Source organism: Aptenodytes patagonicus, chromosome 21, assembly GCF_965638725.1.
Source record: "Aptenodytes patagonicus chromosome 21, bAptPat1.pri.cur, whole genome shotgun sequence".
Taxonomy (NCBI): domain Eukaryota; kingdom Metazoa; phylum Chordata; class Aves; order Sphenisciformes; family Spheniscidae; genus Aptenodytes; species Aptenodytes patagonicus.
In genome coordinates, this window is record NC_134969.1 from 4,980,808 (window position 1) to 5,000,712 (window position 19,905).

A 19,905-nucleotide genomic window follows, 5' to 3' on the forward strand; every position below is an offset into this window, starting at 1 on the left:
CTGACTTGCTCCGCCACCCTTCTTCCCATCGTCACGATGCCGCCGTGACGCAGACGGCTGTGCCGGGCTCTGCAAATGCATCTTCGCGCCCCTCGCTTCGAACCTCGCCGACCTATTTATAGCTAAGAAATGCAGAGAGACTTAATGAAGGGAGACGTGGGACTCCTCCGGCCTTGAGGTGATGCTGACAAGCCACAGTGGCTGCTCGGGTTGGAAGAGCAGCTTCTTGCTCTGCAGGGCTCCCGGTGCTCGAATGGAAGGAGGCGGCTCCGGCCCCGGCTGTGTTGGGGTTGGACGCAGATGGGTTAAATTGCCGGTTAAGCCGGGTTTGGGGAGGTTGAGGTGTGGGTTTTGGTGCAATTCCTGGCTACCTGTGTGGTATTCCAGTGTGGACACCTGCCAAAGAGGGTAAGGACTCTGTAGAGGTGACATCCTGTTCAAAACCCCATGGAAAACGATTTTAGGAAGGACAAAACTCGCCCTGGTAAGGGCTGGAGCCCCTCGAGGCGTTACCGGCAGCATGGAGGGGAAGGGGATGTGCAGAGCAGCCGGGGAGGGACCCGAGGGACCCGACCAGCCTGGCCGAGGCACCGCGTCCCGGCGACCGCCCCGGCGGCAGCAAAGTGTTTTGCTTTGCGACCTCCCCGGTGCAAACCTGGGGCTGGTTGGGGTTTGGCTCCCCCCTCCTTCGTCACCCCTTCAGCTGCCGGTCCCTGGGGCTGGCGTCCCCAGTGGGTCCAGCTCCGCTCCCAGCTTCTCTCTTAACATCAGCTCGGGGCAGCTCTTCCCGATCCCTCCTTCTCAGTCCTACCGTTGGACAGGGAAGAGTTTCATGATGCAAAACTGAACCAAGAAAAGCCGGTGCAAGGGGCTTTTCCCCAGGGAGCCTGGCCCGGTTGCTCTGGTTGCACCCAGAAGCTCCCATCCCTCTGAACCGGGGTGTCCCCGTCGGGGTGCAGCACCTTCGGGCACACGGCAAAAGGCCGGTCGGATGGAGAGGATTCCTCCTCCCTTCTGCTGAGGGGGTTTTTCCTTGTTTCCTCGGCTGCCGGTGCTGCCGAAAGCCTCCTGCTCCGTCACCCCATATTGCCTCGGCTGCCGGTGAGCTGGGAGCCTCTCGCGGTGGCCAGGCTCTGCTTCCCAAGCACGGTCGATAACCTCTGAGAGCAAACGCCCGCCCGGCGTCTCGGCGAAGGGGCTGGTTTTTCCCTTCTGGATAACACCGTCCTCGGGGCAGGGACACCCTTACGGACGGGTCGGCTCGTGCTGGTCCTGCCCAACCTCCGCCTCCTCCCCAAATTTCCCTGCAGTGCGAGCCAGGAGCCCCCATCCCAGTGCTCCCGGTTGCTCCCCATCCCCTTAGCACGGGCAGGTTTTTGCATCCATCCATCCCCCACGTTTGGGCAATTTCTTGCAGCACGAGCACGACTGGGCTGGTGGTACCGTCCTGCGTGGTCCCCCCCCGGGGCCGGATCCTGCCAGGAGCTGATGCAATTCCCTCCTCCCATCTCCTGCAGCTGGGAACAAAACCCCGATCATTCCCAAATGGGATGGGATTGTTCCCATCCACCCGTCCTCGAGGGGCTGGTCCCGCTTCCAGGAGGGGGAAAACATCCCCTCGCGAGTAGGGAGCCCGTCCGTATTGTCAAGAAAGAGGGGAAAACAGGGCTGGGGAGAACAATAGGGTTTAAAATATTCAGAGCTGATGAATCAGCCGGCGTTGTCTTGGGAGCCAGAGTGACGCTTCAATGGGAAGTCGCTGGAAATGGGGGGAAGGATGAGCCCCCGCGCAAGGGGGAGAGGGTGGGCGAAGGAAAACAGCTTAATTGAGGAAAGGGAAACGTCTCATTGACGAGGTTTTGCACCAGTGGAGCGAGGCGGTGGCGTTTCGGGGATGAGGAGGAGGAATTTGGGTCCCGTGGTGGGCTTTGGGGGGGGACCCTCGGCTGTGCCAGGGTCTGGCCTCGGTGCACGACGGAGGTTTTCCACTGCCAGCGCAGCCAGACCCTTTCTCATTGCCGGGGCGTCCCCAGTCGGCAGCTCATACCCCGCACTCCCCGTCCCCATCTGTTGCTATTTGAAGTGCGTAAAAGGCTTTTAATTTACAGAGAAAAGATGGGAACGTGGGATTTTGGGCTTTTAGCATCCTAGAGGATGAGCTCTGGTGTTGTGAGGCTCTTTTGTCTCCAGAATAAAAGCACTTTGTGTGTTGTTTGAGCGATGGGTGGTTTTGGGTTTTTTTTTTTCCCCCTTGTTTTTTTAACATGTCGCTTTTTTGGATGCAAAAAAAAAATCTACCTATGCAATGCTCCTGCAGGATCTGCCGGGAGGGAATTGCGTCTTCAGGAGGGTTTGGGGGATACTGAGTTGATTTCTTCTCCTCCTTTTCCTGCCTCCAAGAGGAAACGAGCTTTAATTATTGCCAAGTTGTCTGCTGGCAGGGCCGTGTGGTTTTCCCTGGGCTTTGGGAGCCGGCTAATTAAACAGCCTGCTGCGGCGTGTTGGGTCACGCGGGTCTCTAACGATGGGTCTGCAAGCGAAGGAAAGAGTTCGGTCATTGCACCGGGCGGTCTCGCCTCCCTGAGTCTCGGCGTGAAGGCCGGGAACCTGGCCAGTATGTCCCAGTATAACTGGGGTGCGCAAGGGTCTGGTGTGGCTCCTGGCAGAGGAACCTGTTGGGTCTCTCGGGGACGGGAATTGGGCTGAAACAGCGACGCGTGGAGCTCTCTGCCCCCCCCTCCCAAAACTCCTGAAGTCCTGGTTCATCTCCTTTAACAGTCCAAAAATAGAGAAAACGACTCACCCGGCTCAGGACATCCCTCCAGAGCTGGGGGACGGGAGCCCCGGTGCTCCCACGGGACATCAACCCCCCCCCGCCGCGGCCGGTCCCTGGGCTCTGCGTGTTCCTCCCAGCCCCGCTTGCGCAGGGATCAGCCGCTTTTAGCAATGAAATAAAACAGCACAAGCTGAATTTGTAACTATGAAAGGAGGGGGGGGGGAGGGAATAAAAAAGCCCTAGTAATTATTCATAGTGGGGTTTTTTTTTTTTCTTTTTAAATGATGAATCGTAAGTCAAGAAGCGTCTCTTCAGGGCTGAGAGCCTGGATCTACCTCAGGCGGCTCCAGAGCAAGGGTGGTGGGAGATATCGCCCGTGTCCTCACCAGGAAAGCCAGATTTACTCATTTCCATATGCATAATAATGCAATTACAAAGTCAGCCTAAACCTGCGGTGCAGACAAAGAAACAGGCGGCTTCGTAATTAATCACACGTGTAAGAATAAAGCCTGATACATTAGGGTTCATTATTTGGTGGATTAATTAAAGAAAAAAGAAAAGAACGTTTTCTGCAGTCGCAAACGTGTTATTAGACTGCACAGACGGTCCCTGGAAATAGTTTGTAGGTGCGTGGCAGCTCCCGTGCGCTGGCACACGTTGCTGCGTTATTCGGCTGGGCTGGCTGCTGGTTTAACTGGGCTGTGAAATCGCTGGGGTCGGCGCCTGGATTCGTTTTCCGAGGGCGCCGGAAGATGGAGGTGGGGGGTCTCGGAGCGGTGCTGGAGCAGCGATGCCCCTGCTGGAAATCACCCCCAGGCTGGAAATCTGGTTTTCACATCCGCCCCGTGCTCTTTACAGTTTTCCCGTTCTTCGGGAACTCACAAAACACTTCACAAATCGACACGGCAGAAGCGATAAATACTTTAAAATCCAAAGTCTCATGAAGCGGGAGCGGAGTTACAGGCTCCAGCACCCCTTTCCATTGCATTTTCACTAAATCCTCATTTGCATTTAAATTGCAAATGTAATTTGGGCCGGAGTTTGAGCTGCTGGGCTATTAAAATAAAAGTATATCTTGACGACCGGCAGCAGAGGGACGCCTCGAATGCCGTCGGTGCAGTGCAAAGGCTTTGAGTTACCGGGGCTTGCAAAATAACCTCAGCTAAAGGGGCTCGGGGTTTTACGAAGGTGGGTTTTTCCCAGTACAAGAGAGTTTTCAAAACTTGAATTTAGAGGTGGTTCCTCTCCCACCACTCCCCAGAACGCTGCCCTGAGCGGGACCCTGCTCATTTTCAGTGCCTGAGAGTCAAAGGAGAGCTGGGAACTGCTTGCTATCTCTTATTTTATTTTATTAATTTTTTTAGAAAGCGTGGTTCCTATACAGAAATGCCATCGAAAGCCCAAAATCACGAGGGCTGGAGCTGGAAATACGGGCTGAAGCACTTTGCGAGGTCCCGGTCGGTGCTGCAGACCCGGCAGATTCGGGCAGGAGCCCGAGCTCCATCACACACAAAGTAGCAGGGGGCTGCCGTAGCGGGGGGGGGGGGATGGGGTGACCTGGGGTCACTTTAATTTCATACAGCTATAGACAGATGTACATATATATATATATAAGTATACAGCGAGTGCCCCCCGAGCATCCCAGCTGCAGCACGGCTCTGCGTGGGCAGACAGAAGCTCCCAGCGATGTTTCCCCGGGGTCAGGATTCGACCCCGGTTTCCCAGCCCAAACGAGGGGCGGGTGGAACCGGTTTTTGGGTGGGTGCCGTTGCGGGGAGAAGCTGGCTCAGCCCCTGCCGGGATGCTGCTGTAGGCGAGTGACGCTCTAGGTCTGTGTCATCGCAAGGGCTCCGGTGCGGCGTTTGCCATCAGCGTCCCCTTTTCCCCAGGAATAGTCTTTTTTTTTTTGATTCAGCAAAACCTAAGCTAAGAAAAGCCACGAGCCTCGCTGCGTCCTGGGCTCTGAGCTCTGCCCGAGCGTGGCTGCGTTTCAAAAAAATCACGACTTGAAGCCTTTTATCCCGCTTTAAGGCCATTGCGGGCACATCTCCCAGCAGGCTGGGAATTTGGCAGGGTTCCCCCAGATGGAAAGATCCCGTGGGGATGGGAAACGGGGTGGTTGAGCTTTGCGGGGTGGCTGAGCTGCCCGCGGAGTTCCAAGCCAACCCGCAGCCCCCAGCACTCGCAGCTCGGTCGTCCCCCCCCCCAACACGACGGCGCGTCCTCGAAAGGGACTGCGCTGGGGCAGAGATGCCCCATCCACCGGCGATGGGGTTCACCTCCCCTGTGTCCCCCCAGTTTCTTCGCTGTGCTCTCGGCAGCCACCGCTGCTGCAGTTGGGAACGCTGCTCTCCTCATGCCTTTACCAGCCTCCATCACGGGGTCGGTATTTCTAGGGGACCCTGAGGCACCGGCTAAGGCAGATTAAAGAGACCGACGATTTTGGGTCATCACATTTTTGGGGTTACCCCCCAAATTGAGATATCAAGCTGGAATTCAGCTTCATGCTGAAGCCTGGAGTGAAACCCAAGATGTCCTGCTCCACAGCGTGGGACATCCCGCCCCTGCAAGGCCATCCAGCCCTGCCGGGACATCCCACCATCGCCAGGACCTCACCATGAACCAGCTCCAAACCAAGAGCCTTTCCCACCACACGGCACTAAGGGTTTTGCCCCCAGGTTGGGTGGAGGTGGAGAGCCGAAGGGTGGTCTCCAACTCCTTCTGGACACCTTAGTTTCTCTTCTCATGGAGCTGAAGTTCAGCCTCATGGGACCCTGGGGGTTCTCCCCCAATTCCTGCCCCAGAGCCGATCCTGCTCGCCCTCCCGCACCCGATCCTCCATGAACAGCCGGGCTTGCGGCGGCAGGGGATGAGCAGACCAAGCACGGCTCTGCCAGCGGTCCGAGACTCCATCCGTGCCTGCAAAGGGATCCCGAGGAGCCCTGGGTGGGAGCTGGAGATGTCCGGGCTGATGCAACGCCGAGCAAGAGGCTTTTTCTCAGGGCAAGGGAACACGGTGTGGGCAGACGAGGAGGATCGCTCGCACGCTTCGGCGGCGACTGATCTGAGATCCAAATGGGCAATTTCACCCTATTTGGTTCCTTTGAAAGAGAAATTGGTTTGGGCTGCCTCGTCGGCTCTGCCTTCCTAAGGGGGAGGCTGCAGTTTCCACAGGCTCTGGAGAAAGGTAGGGCTGGTAAGGAGAGGTAATGACCTTTATTTGGCTAAATTGATGCAACTGGAAAAACCAGAGATGCAACCCAGGCTCTCCATCCAGCCCACGAGCCCCAGGTGCACCCGGGCGCTCGCCTGCTTCCTCCAGCTGCATCAATTTGTCCACTAAATGCTATTACCGCTCCCTGCGTGCCTCCTCCTCCTCGGCCCGTTTGACCTCCCGGCTGCAGCTGCGGTGGTGGGAAGGTGAGAGGAAGGAAAAATCGCGGCTTCCGGACGCTGCTCGCAGCCGGTGCGGGGCTGGCGGGGGTGATTCAGGGGGCGGAAAGCCAGGAGGACCCATCGGTCATCGTTTAGCGGCAGATAATGCGGTCCAGAGGTCCCTGGCTGGTGGCTCCTGCAGGATGCGCTGCCTTGGAGCTCGGCCGCTTCTTCGGAGGGATGGCTGCTCCGTCCAGATGAGTGCCGAGCGTGAAATCCCAAAATCTCTGCCTCTCGCGGGCTGTGGGTCCTTTCTCAGCACAGAGAGCGCTTGCGCTTCCCCTGCTTGGGGAATTAGGAAATGATGGTGATATTCTTTCCATCTTCTACTAAAAAAAAATAATAATAATCCTATCCTTTTCTGGCTTTGCTAATGGAAATCTGGGCAGTGCTGTTGCTCATCCTTCACCCGACGGGCAGGGGAGGGAGAGCCCTCGCAGCACTGCCCGTTAGTCCATCCTAATTGCTTTAGCACTGTGAGAAACTCCCCAAGTCCCCACAAATTGCTCCCTTAATGACATCTTTCTTGGGCTTAATGTCTTTGGAGGCAGACGGGCGAGGAGCGGTTCCCCGTCACCCTGATGGATGCTGGGGGAATTTGGCATCGGCACGTGGACACGGGGGGAGCTTGGGACGTACCCTGCTCCGTCCCCCCACCCGCCCCCTGGCCGTATCCATATTCCCAGCATCACATCCGTGCCTAGGGCTGCCCTGGCTGCAGTCAGAGGTCTCTAAATAAGACAGTAATGATGTTAACAGTAGAAAGTTGCCCTCCGGGGCCAGTCCCGGTTTGAAGGACTCCAGTAAAATTTTTACTATAGATCTGGATCTCTTTGATAACACCGTCTCTGAAGCGGCATCATTTTCTCTTCCCGTCTCTGGCCGTTTTTTGGACACAGCTCAGAGGGGAATGGAGTGAGGCCCCATGATGTGGCATCACCTCCCGGCACAGTCCCCTTCTGCCACGGGAGCGTTTCCCCTCTTGCCTCGGACTGCGATGCCGTCTTGGCCCATGCAGGAGGAGAAGCACGTGGTCATTGCAACCATGGTGTCCCAGGATGCTTGGGCTTTGCCGACAGCCGCGTGTTGGAGAGCGACAGCCCTTGTCAGGCGTATGGGGCTGCCGGCTCTCCCCGGCCGCGGTGGGAGCAGCAGCAGAGCAGCTCTGCCCAGGTTGCCTCTTGTTTTGGTCCTCTCCCTACATCGCTTGGCGAGTCCTGATGCCCCCATCCCCGGTTCTCCAGGATGAAAAAAGTCTTTGCAGTCACTTGCTGGCAGTCTGAACATAAACCCAGCGGCGTTATCGAGCAGCGCCCAGGCCACCACTCTGCTAGAGCTCCGTGGTGGTGACCTGGGTCACTTCCGAGCGCAGGTCGTCCCCTCCGTGGCCCTGGCAGCCCCGCTGGAGGCTGCCCACGTCTAGTCATGCCGGCTTGTTGCGGGCTTCAGAAGGGGTGCAGGTGGAGACGTGCTCCCGCGTGGTGTTTCTGGTGCGGGAGAAGCTGTTTTGGTCCACGCGGGCTCGGAAAGGCAGGCAAAACTCTCGGAAGCACCTCTTGAAATTTTCATCCAGGAAAGCATAAAGGACGGGGTTGAGGCTGCTGTTGGTATAACCCAGGGCGATGCAGAAATGCAGGCTGGCCACCACGTAGGGGTTCTTCTTATCTATGTCCACCAGCGTCCAGACGATGACGAAGATGTGGATGGGCGTCCAGCAGATGATGAAGGCTGCCACCACCACCAGGACCATGCGCGTGATGCGCCGCAGGTTGCGGTCTTTCTCCTTGGAGCCCGAGAGGAGGCGGACGCTCTTCAGGCGAAGGATCATCAGCCCGTAGCAGATGGTGATGACCAAGATGGGAACCATGAAGGCGAAGATGAAGACGCAGATCTTGGTCACGGTGTCCCAGTAGATGGGAGGATCAGGAAACTGGAGCGTGCACAGCACCATCCCGTCTGTGGGAGAGAGGACGATCAAAGAGGGAGCGGTGGAGTGTCTGCTACGAATACTGTCTGCTTTCTGCTCAGTTATGGTTGGGCATGTCCACGCTTGTTAAAAACACAAGGAGACGCATGCCCACCTGCCAGCTCTTTGCAGAGATTCCCCAGGAGCTTTGTGCCACCAGCCCCCTGCCCGCGGGGTGCCGAGGGGACGTAGTGGGTGCAGTGACCCAGGGACCTGTTCCCTGCAGAGCCTCCTGGGCCATCCCCACGCTGTCTCCTCCCAACCCCCATGGGGGATACGTCCCTGTGTCACCTTACACTGAAACCTGTCCACTTCCTCAAGATGCCCAGAGCTTTCCCAGCAGCCAGGGGCCGGCGTCCTCACACAGGAGCTGCGGGTCTTAGCGTGGGCCAGTTGGGGACTTTGCAATACCACTGGGAGTGTTTTCAGGCACCCGATTTGCACCCCAGGAGCTGGGGAGAGGCACTGGCTGGACTGGAGATGGGGAAGGGGGAGGGCAATTTCTGGGATAGTCTGCAACCTCTGCAGACAGGATGGAAGAATAACACCGTGAGGATTTTTCCATGGCAGGGCACGCTTATGGTCCCATGGAGGGGTGCTCATCACTGAGCTCAAACCTGCTACAGGACGAGGTGGCTTGGGTTTGCCAGGTCACCCCCAGGATGGACAGATGGGACAGGAGGGGACCTTTCCCCAGAAGCCACTTGCCTTTTGACTTGGTGACCGCCATGGCCATGATGGGCACCCCAATGAGGGAGGAGAGCACCCAGATGCCGACATTGATGATCTTGGCCTTGGCCGGCGTGCGGAAGTCCAGGGCCTTAACCGGGTGGCACACAGCGACGTAGCGGTCCACACTCATCATGGTGAGGGTGAAGATACTGGTGAACATGTTGTAGTAGTCAATGGAGAGCACGACTTTGCAGAGCAGCTCCCCGAAGGGCCAGGTCTCCATCAGGTACTTGGCACTCTGGAAGGGCAGCGTGCTGGTGGCCAGCGCGTCTGCCAGGGCCAGGTTGAAGATGTAGATGTTGGTGGCTGTCTTCATCTTGGTGTACCTGGGGACGGCAGAGAAGCGAGCCGTTACAGGTGGTCAGGGCTGGCTTACCATGCCCAAGTACGTGTGTGCACGCTCCACGTGATGAGGAGGGGGGCACAGCCTGGCTTTCCCTGGCTGCTCGCAAGGTGCCATCACCCTTGGTGGGCAAAGGTACGTGCTTGTGACGTGCCCTTCTGCAGCACCAATGTGCTCAGCACCTTTCCAGATGGACCAGGGAGCACGTTGAGAAAGTACTTGTGTTCCTGCATGGTTTTAGTGTGTGTTGAAGTCCCGGTGCCTGACCACGGGACCTTATCCAGCACCTGCAGAACCTGGCTCAGACCCTGCCGAAGCGGTTATCCCTTACCTGACCAGGGAGGTGACACTCATTCACATGGCTGCCTTTATTCAAAGGAAATCTGAAGACATTTTCAGAGAAGTCACTTCAATTAAATCGATTTACTCCATTTCCCTGAATCAGTTGCACAATGTCCTTTACCTCTCAAAACCTCCTTTATCTGATTTTCCACCCAGTAAATTGTGATTATCTAGCCTGCTTCCCTGTCGAGATTACTTGCAGAAATTGGATCGATTACCCCCGGAAACAGGCCATCTGGAAGCAGCCCAATTAGCCAGGCTGGAGCTCCAGAGCCTTTGGGGAAGCCTGGCTGCCTCGGCCACGGAACGTGGCTCGGGGGCCCGGTGCCGCTTCCCCCGGGGCATTTGGCAAGGGCTGCAGCCGCCCGTGGCTGGCACGCCAGCTCTGGTCCTTGTCACATCACGGTAAGAGAAGTGCCCGGTCCTGTGTGCCAAAACCCTTCCTGAAGGGATGAGGCATCGATTTGGTGGGTGCCAGGGCTGGTAAGCGCCGTGGCCGGTGGGGATGGGTGCGTGTCCTCGGAGCATCTAGCCCTGCAGGTGTTGCTCAAGGTGATGCTTTGAACGGCGTGGGTGGTTTGAAATGGACGCTCATGCCTGCTGTCGGGGGTCCCCAAAGGGCAACACGTTGGGGTGGGGTCAGGGTGGGGGCTCTGCGGCCACCCCCGGGTTGTTTGCTAGGCTGAGGTCACGGCTACGCCAGCGGCTCGAACCCTCCCCATGTGCTCCCCATTGCTCAGAGCATCCTCTGCAGCCCCGAGCTCATTTAGATGCACCCTAATTAATTAACAAAAGCGTCAGTTTGAACACAAGCATCTCCGCGCGTGGCTAAACCTGCCTGTAGCATCCCCGGGGTGGGGTTCGGTCCTAGACAGAGGGGGGGGGCTGAATTCGGCCCTGGTGCATGGGGGGAGAGACAACTCCCTGGTTGCCAGATGAAAAGATACTGGCGCAGCTCATAGAATAAGCCCATCGTGTGATGGGGTACATGGAATAAATTGGGGCGAGGGGATTGAGTAGCTCCCATCTCAGATGGTTGTTGCTCTGCTGCCCCGGCTGAAGGCAAGGAGAGCAGGTTGGTGTAGGAAAGAGGTTCCTGGGCTCGACGGTAATAACAATTCCCTTCATTTTATCCTTTTCTCCATCTCAGCAGGGTCAGGAGAGCATGCCGGCAGGGGCAGAGACCCATCGGGTTACGCTGTCGGTAGAGCCAGGAGACGGAGGCTGCAAAAACCATTTCTCTCTGAGAGAAGATAGCAGCTCGGACCGGCTCCCAGCCCCAGCGGCGCTCCCTTCTCATTCGCCTTGGCTGCAAATGGCAGCCCCTTGCCCAAGGGTGGAAACGTTTGAGTTGAACTTTTTTTTTTTTTTCCATTTTAAATACGGCATAAAAATGTCTTTTCCTTGAAAAGCCCTTTTCAGTTCTCTTTAGTGTTATTTTCCAAGCTCTTTTGCGAATGCATCTCTTAGAAAAGCTTCATCCCAGGTTAAACAAAAACCTGAGAATTTGTGTTATTGCCAGGTTTTGGCTCGCCCAGATTAAAAGACAGTCATTTCAGGCAGATTGACACTTCTTTGATCTCCGTTTTTCGAGTAAAGTGGAAAAAAAATCAGTTACGCATGCCGTGCTCTGCCAGGCGTGCTCGGCCGTGCTGGGTAAGCACTTCCCCAAACCCCCTGCCAGATGTGCCGGGGGCGGTGGGGCCGGGGCGGCCGGGGCTGTAGCCCCCTCCCCGGGCAGGATGGGGCTGTGAGGGCAAAGCGGCGATGGGCATGACTGGGATGATGGGGATGACTCAATTTATCCTCCGGAGTTGGGGTTTTGGGGCAGGATTCAGCCCCCTCCAGGACTGGGCTGAGGGTCAAACCCACTGCACAGGGTGAGGGGGGGTCCATCTTGGTGATTCCCCCAGAGCTGCAAGACGAAGCCGCTGCTCCAGGAAGGAGGTTTATGCCCCTCAGCAGAGCGAACGGGCTGCTTCTGCTGATGGAGCTCCCCGGGCTGCCAAACCCATCGCAATTAAGCGAGCGCCTTGATTGGGAAGTCACGCACTTGAACGAAACAATCTGGAAGGTGTTGACGGAGAGACGAGGCTTGAGGGGATGGAGCGAGCGCAGGGCGGCTCCGCGTTCCAGCAGCAGTGCCAGCGTCTGGACTCCCAGGTAAGGGACCCCTTAGCTCTCCAAACCTCTTGGGAAAGAAGTGAAAGAAACAACTTGCAAAACTCCTGAGGCTGCTAAAAGCCACCGCCTTGGGTTTAAAAAGCCTGGCTTAAGAAACCCGGCGCCCAGCAAAGGGATGCCCTTGCAGCCTGTGTGGGAGCTGGCGGGGGGTTGATGGGCTCTGCGGGGACGTGGGCACTCGCAAGCCTGAGCTCGCAGCTGCAAATTGCTTCCAGGGGTATTTTTAAAAGCTCCTGACAATGCAACAGTAATTGCAGCGCCGGTCGCTGTCAGGGCTGTCGGCCGCGCTGCTGTCGGTGGGTGCTGGGGAGGCTGAGCTCCCTCCGGGCACATGGCTGGGTTTTGGCTGCTCTGGGCAAGGAGTCCTTTGGGTTTCATCTGTGCTCGGCTCTCTGGGGTGCCGGGTGCCCGTTCGGGGAGCTCAGCTGGGGGCTGTGGAGCAGGGGCCTGCGTGTACCTGCTCCCTGGCACGCACAGGCTCTGCAGCATCCTCAGCGCTGCATCCCCAGGGACCCCGAGGTCCCTAAGCCCCGCAGGATGCGCTCCAGCCTTGCTTGCAGGCTGCTCGGGCGCTCCGTGCAGGCCCAAGGGCAACGGGAGGTGACGCTGGGAGATGTCCCCAGGGCCACAAGGCAAATGGCCAGCATCTCCCCATCAACAAGGTCTGAACTCGAGCCGATCCCATTACACAGCCCTATCCCACACAGGCATGGGTTTACCCCAGTGGAGCCTAACTAGTCCCAGCCTAAACCCCGCCAACGTGGAGCAACTCTGCCAATGAACCCCCCTGAAACTCCAGGCGGGCTCGGCCACGTAAGAAGGGGCGAAGGCATGTGCTGGGCTCTGTGTGTGTCCGCAGCCCCTCCTGTCCCAGGGGCTTGGAGGACGGCGTTTATTCGTTCCTTGGGAAATGTGTTTAATTCCAGCATCAGCTGGTGGGTCGGAAAATGGGGGGCTAGAAGCCACGGTGATGGGATCTGTGGATGCTGTAGAGTCAGGCTTTCTAAAGCATGGGTAACATTAGGTTACTTAGCGAGGTAAATAGGGAGGATGTTATTTGCACATTAAAGCCTTCTCTTTAAAATGCCTTCCCTCTTCTCTAAGAGCAGAACCAGCTGGAGGGGGTCTAATAACACTCATCCTTCACCGTGACACCGTACGTGGCGTATGTTCTCTGCAACAATTACCTTAATTTGCTTTTTCAAGTCTAGGGCTGATTTTTCAAAGCTGTCTCGAGTCGATGAAAAATCCCGTCCGGTGTCAGGTAGTGTCAGCGAGCGACATCCCCGTCCCGCTACCCATCTGCCCACCCTCTCGGGTGGTTAAAAATACACAGCAGAGCTACGCAAAGAGCGGGCAGCCAGGCGCAAGGGTGATGGGCAGCCTGGCGCGGCTCGTGGGCACATTTCAGGCTGGTTTCCTTCCCCCCAGTGAGTCACCGCATTTATTTTGTGCGCAGGCGGTGCTGGGCTGTGCTGACCTCCTGTAACGATTGCTACGGACTGAAAGTGCTGGGGGGGGGGGGGGGGGGGGAAGGAAATGGTTAAAAATGAGGATTCTGGGAGTTTGCCTAAATCCAGCCTCAAGCTCTGATTTGGGCCCCCCCCCCCCCCAGGTTTTGGCCCCAGCTGGGGTTACAGCAGCCCCTGAGGCAATGGGAATTGGGATTAACCCCGTGAATCCTGTCCTCCCCCACCCCACTCCCCCCAGGACAAGCCCCCTCCGGTGTGGGGCAGGGGGGGAATTGAAGCGCAGGGACGCAGTGAGACCTCTGCTCCCTCCTGCCAGGCTGGAGGTGGTGAAGCCTCTGCCCCATCGCCGACAGTGGTGTGATGGCGAGCACGGCTCCCGCCTCTGCTGCTGTCTGGCCCTGTCCTTCGCTGCCGGTGAGGTCTGGGGGCCATGGAGGGCTCTGCCAGCCCCTGCTGCCGGCGGTGGTCCTGTGGTCTGCAGGACTTGGCTTTATCGTCCCATACCAACAGCAGCCTTGGCCACGTTAACCTGTCTTACCCAGAAAGGATCAACCAGCGACTCGGACGAAGAGGCGGTTCATATGGACAGGAAATTTTGCACCCCAGCAGAAGTGCTGGGCTGGGTACAGCAGCGTCTCGCTGTGCCCCATCTGCCAAAAGGGGGGGCACTGGGGTCCTGTTGCTTGTCCTGGGGTGCAGAGACCCAGCAGAAGCCCTCCCTGCCCAGGGAAAGCCTCAGCAGAGGTGCCTCTGCCAGCCGAGGACCTGCCCTGGCACCTGCTTTCCCACTGCAATGCTGGGGAACCCCCAAAAAGTGGGGTTCAGGGTCCCCCGGGATGCGAGCGGGTCTCCCTGCTGCTGGAGCTGGTACCTCGTGCTGGGGGGGGGGGGTGGGGGACAGCTCGGCCGTGGTGTGAGCTGGGGCTGGGCGATGCGGGCTCCTGTTCTTTGTTAGGAGAAAAGCAGGAGTCAGCCGGCTGCGGGAGGTGCCGACGGCACGAACACGAGCTCGCGGCGGAGCCGGGAATGGGCTGGGGTGGGTAATTCGTGCTCTGAGCATCTCAAGTCCCAGTGACGGAGTGGGATAGGTACTGGTGGGAGCCCACCACCGGTACCAGCCCCACCGGTACCAGCCCCTCTCCCCTGGCTGTGGGGTGGGTGCTCGGGGGTCTCGGGAGCCTCCCTGTGACCAGGGCAGCTCTTAGCGGTGGCATTTGTGTGTTGGAAATAAATACCCCGCCAGCCTCTCGCCTCTCCCAAACCGCAGCGTGACCAGCCCAGCAGCTCCTCTTCCCCCAGCTCCCCACGCAGGGGCGAGGAACACGCGGCTGCTGGGGTTGGGGTGTGTCCCCCAGCTTCCCCCCCAAAACGCCGGCTCCCGTGCACCCCCCCATGCTGCTCCGTGCACACGCACTCTTTGCTTTTTCCTCTCGCACAGCATCTGGACATCCTCCACACACATTTCTGCTCGCACACACACTGTTCACACGCACGTCACACCCACCGGCTACACCCATCTCGGTGCCACCTGTGCTGACCCCCGCTCACAAGCGCCCGGTGCACACCCACCCTCGCTCCTGCTGCTGTCTCACACCCGGTGCACGCTCACCCCTGGTGCACACTCACTTCTGCCGCTGTCTCACACATGGGACACACTCGGTCCTGGTGCACACTCGCTCCTGCTGCCTCCTCACCCCTGGTGCACACTCACTTCTGCCGCTGTCTCACACCTGGGGCACACCCAGTGCTGAGGCACACTCGCTTCTGCTGCCGGCTCCCCTCTTGCACATGGTGCACACTCATCCCCGGTGCACACTGGCTCCGGCTGCCATCTCATACGTGATGCACGCTCCCCCCCCCCAGTGCACGCTCCCCCCCAGTGCACGCTCCCCTCTCACACCTGCTCATCCCCCAAACACACCCTCATTCCCCCTCTTCACGCCCTCCCTGGCGCCGAGGCCGGCGTGGGGTGCTGCTGGGGCGCCCCACTCTCACCTGACGATGCCGTACATGACCAGGACGTTGCCCAGCAGCCCCACCACGCACACCACGGAGTAAAGCGCGGTGATGACGATGGCGATGAGGATGGAGGTGGCGTTCTTGGCCCGCTGCGGCCCCGTGTCGTTGGCCCCGTGGCCGGGCAGGGGGACCCAGGCAGTGCCGTTGCCCCAGGCGGTACCGGCAGCCGTGGGCAACGCCGTGGGCAGCGCCGTGGGCAGCGCCGTGGGCAGCTCCATGGCCCGCGGGCGGCCCTGGCCCCGCCGCGGCCGCCGCGCGCATCCGAGCCCCGCCGGTTCGAGTCCCGCTCCCGGCCAGGGCCGCCGCCGCCGCCTCCCGCACCCGCCCGGCAGCCGGGGACGCCTTATAAACCCGGCGTGTCCCCCGAGCCACGTGGGGCCGGGGGCGGCCCTGCCCGCCCGCCTGCTCCCCCCCCCCCCCCCCCCCGCCTGCCTCCCCCCCCGCCTGCCTCCCCCCCCTCCCCCCCCCGCCAGCAGCTCCCTGCCTTCCCCTCCCAGCTCCCTGCCTGCACCCCCTCCCGGCCCTGCCTGCTCCCCCCGCTCCCTGCCTGCTATCCTCCCCCCTGCTCCCTATCTGTCGTCCCCCCCCCCGTCCCTGCCTGCCTTCCTCCCCTCTCGGTCCGTGCCTGCCTTTCTCCCCGCGCAGGTCCTTGTCTCCCTCCCCGGTCTCTGTTTCCCCCCATCCCTGCCTGCCTCCCCCCCATCCCTGCCTGCCTCCCCCCCATCCCTGCCTGCCTCCCCCCATCCCTGCCTGCCTCCCCCCCAACCCTGCCTGCTTCCCCCCATCCCTCCGTTCCTGCCTGCCTTTCTCCCCCAGGTCCCTACCTGCGCCCCCCCCCCCCCCCGCCTCTCGCTGTCTCCCCCCCCATCCCTGCCTGCCTCCCCCTCCCGGTCCCTGCCTTCCTAGTCCCTGCCTGACATCCCCACCACCACCCCCCCCCGCAACCCCTGCCTCCCTTCCCACCCCCCAGGTCCCTACCTGCATCCCCCCCTCCATCCCTGCCTCTCCCCCATCCCTGCCTGCCTTCCCCTCCCCAATCCCTGTCTGCCCCCCCCCTCGGTCCCTGCCTGCCCCCCATCCCTGCCCGCCACCCTCCCCCGGAGCCGGCGAGGGCTGCGGGGGCGGCCCCGAGCATCCCGGGGGGTCCCGGGTTTGGGGGGGGGGGGTGTGCGATGTATCTCGGTGCTGTGGCTGTTTCGGGTTTTCTTTGTCTGGAAGAAAGCGGGGGGGGGGGACACAAACAGCCCCCTTGATCCCCAAAGCAAAGCTGGGGTCTCCCCAATCCCTCCCCCGCCCTGTGCCTTTTCTCCCCCTCCTTCTCTCCCCCCTATGCTGTGGGGTGGGGGGATTTGGGGGATGCTGAGGAGGTTTGGGGGGATATTGCAGGGGGATTCAGGAGGGATGCTGTGGGGTGGGGGCTTGAGGGAGGGACTGGGAGGGGTGCTGTCGGTGGGGGACTTTGGAGGGGTGCTGGAGGGGGGGAGATTTGGTGGGGTGGTGGTGGGGGTCTGGGGAGGTTGCTGTGGGGTGAGGGGTTTGGGGGGGATGCTGAAGAGGGACTTGGGGAGCAATGCGGGGGTGGGCTCAGGAGGGATGCTGGGGGGGGGTAGGAGGGATGCTGCTGCAGGGTGAGGGATTTAGGGGGATGCTGCAGGGTGGGAGTGCAAACACGGACCCATCAGCACCGTCTGCTCAGCAGAGCTGGGCTTGTGGGGTGCTGAGGGTCACCCTCGCCCTCCTTGGGGCAGGACACCCCCCCCCCCCAGCAGATCTCCCCTTTTCAGGGTCTGCAAAGCAGAGAAGCAGGAGCCTTATTTTTCCTGGAGACCCAGCAGATGCGGGGGCTGTGGGGACCTGGTTTTGGGGTGCCTCTGTTGCCTCTTCGCTTTGGGGATGGATTCAGTCACTGGCCCGTGCCCTGGGACAGAGCTGGCTTGGCTAGGGAGGACGGTTTGCTGCAATATTTGGGGTGCCTTTGGCTCAGGAGGGACAGGGCAGGGGACACAGGACATGGAGGAAAGGCCGGCAGCTGGTTCAACCCTGGCGATGGGGGTTTCGGTCTGCGTAGCGCCCTGCCAGCATAAAACTCCTGCACTGTCGAAGCATCCAGACATTTCATCAAAAGCCTCTTATAAACGCCTAGGAGGGAATTAACAGCTTTTCATTCATCTGATGGTTCACATGGTAAACAGCTCCTGGGTCGCTGACCGAGGAGGCAGCAACGGCGTGCGGTGGGTTTCTGCCGTCACGGAGCGAGGGTTTCGGTTGCAGCGGTCCCGGCTTCATCCCAACGGGCTGGTGGGATGGATACGGGCAGGAATTGGGAGCACGGGGATGGCTTTAATGCGTTATCTGCCTTGGGTCCTGCGCTTTGCATCTTCATGCAATGCATCAGCCTCTCTGCCTGGAGGGTGTTTCCATTCCTGTGATGGTTTTGCAAGGAGGCACCGAAAGCCCAGGTGGGCAGAGGGCTACATCCCACACGTGCGTGTCTTCTGGGACACGGGGTTTAAATGCCTTCCCGGGGTGAAAACAGCCTTCCAGGCCCAGAGCAAGGTGGCAAGTCTCTGCTGTACACAGCTCTGATGCAGTCCAGCTGCTGATCTGTCCCTCAGGGAGGGAAACGCCGGGTCGGGGAGTGTGAAATAGCTTTTAGCGTGGCCGAGGAGCAATTTGGAAGAGGGTTCATCCCTTCGCTTGGCTCCCAACACGACCGGAGACCCCACACTGACCCTTTTCCAAGGGGTTATCTGCAAGGAACTCATTATCCTGGCAGGTTCCAGCAAACACATCCTCTCAGCTCAGCTCCGGCATTTATTTATTTTTTTTCAGCTGGAATGTTAAAAATAAACCCAGCGGATACATAAAACAAATGGAAAATCTTTAAAGGGCTTTGCTGTTCATCCGCCTGCGTTTGGTTGTTGCTGCTCCACCTGCTGAGCCGGGCTACTGCCACGGCTGTAGGTTCCAAAATTGGGGAAACTGAGGCGGGGAGGTCCCGTCGGAGGGGAGAGCATCGCCCCATTGCGGCGCACGGAGCCCGAGGACCATGCATGCAGCAGGCGAAGGGAAGCGATGGCTCCTGCAAGTCCTGACTCCCATCGCTGGTGCTGGTCAGTCCCCAGCCAGGAGCGAGGGTGCCCGGGCAGCCGGGACTTCTCTCTGTGCCCAGAGTTTCACCGGTGCCACTTTATCTTGGCTTGAGTCCTCCTCTCCTATGGGGATTGCTCCTCTTAGGAAGTTCTCCACGGCGTTGCCTTAGCTTCTATTTTTCTCCTCCACATCCCGGGTAACGGGGGACGCTGCCTCTCCCACCCCCTCCAAACAGCCCCCGCGCAGAAGAGGAGTTAAATCAAATCGGGGTGGCGAGAGCGATGCTGAGGCCGTCGAGGAGGAAAATTCATGTTGCTCATCTGCCCGGCGAGCTGGGATCCATCCGGGGGGATTTACAGCCACGGCTGCTAACAGCGGCGTTTTGATTTACTCAGAGGCTGCAAAGTCGACAAAGCATATTTCACCAGGGGAAGACCCTCTTCCCCTCCGGAATTTATTGGTTTTAATTAAAATGGCCATAAAAATAACAGGCAGGAGCTGTGAATCTGCTCTGGCAGGACTCCAGTCAAATTCCATGGGAATCTCTGGAGGTTAATGGCGGAGGAAACGGGGGGAGATGATTTCTCCCCAAAGATTTTCGGGAACTCAGGAGGACGCTGAGCCTCTGTTCGTGCCGCTCACTTTGTCTGGCCGTGGTCCTGCCTCGCACCGGGGCTCCGGCAACGCCGGGATGGCTGTGTCTTGTGCCGATGGCCGCGGGGCCGAGGTGTGAGCCGGGGAGCCAGGTCACCGGGGCAGCTCTGCCAGGTTTATAAATATAAATATGTAAATAGATATATATCTAAAATATTTATACATAAATACAATTTCCACTTTGGCAGCCAGCTTGAGTCCTGCCTGTGACAATTCAGGGCTGCGATGCATGGAGGGGAAGCTACGATTTTTATTCCCCCTCCCCGGTGCTTGACTTCCCTTTTTACTGGATTTTTGCCCAAAATCTGAAGAAGCGGCACTGGGGCAGCCGGGTGCAACGGCTTTTAGTTGGGCTGAGGGTTGCTTTTGGCAGGACGAGCAGCCCCAAGTGTCGGACGCTCGGGCTTTCCCTGGCTTGCACTGCAGTTCATGTGCCGCTTTCTCGCCTCCCGACGCTACACAAGCAGGTTTTTTTTATTTGTGCAGGGTTTTGCTTTTAAAGCAAATACCACTCAGACCTGGGGCTTGGCATCCGCGATCGATCCTGCAGGGACCGACTGAAATGCCACCGTGGCTGCTGCATCCTGGTCCCATCGCTGTCCGTGACCCTTCCTAATACCCTGGCGTGAACCGGTGCCAGATGGTACCCGCCGGCAGGGACACACCACGTGTGCGGGCACCTTTTTTCTCCATCCCTTTGCCTGCTTTTCCACTTACCCTTGACAAAAGCATTTTGTGGGGCTCTTTGTCGACGGAGCACCGCATGCCCGGGTGCTCAAGAGGAGCCAAAATAACCCCGTTGTGGCAGCAAATGAATAAACCCCTCAACAAATCCACAGCACCAGAAGTCAAAATCAGATGCTGCTTGGAGAGTTCCCTGAGCGTTTCA

At 59.1% G+C, this 19,905-nt stretch overlaps 1 protein-coding gene across 1 annotated transcript; it reads right to left on the reverse strand.

The window, feature by feature from the left end:
* Positions 1-4,415: 4,415 nt before the first annotated feature.
* Positions 4,416-15,487, reverse strand: OPRD1 (opioid receptor delta 1). The gene is made up of 3 exons (XM_076357381.1): positions 15,246-15,487; positions 8,886-9,235; positions 4,416-8,167 (listed from the first exon to the last, which is right to left on the reverse strand). The coding sequence occupies exons 1-3, from the start codon at positions 15,485-15,487 to the stop codon at positions 7,635-7,637; spliced, it is 1,125 nt and encodes a 374-aa protein (XP_076213496.1). The 3' UTR covers positions 4,416-7,634.
* Positions 15,488-19,905: the final 4,418 nt, after the last annotated feature.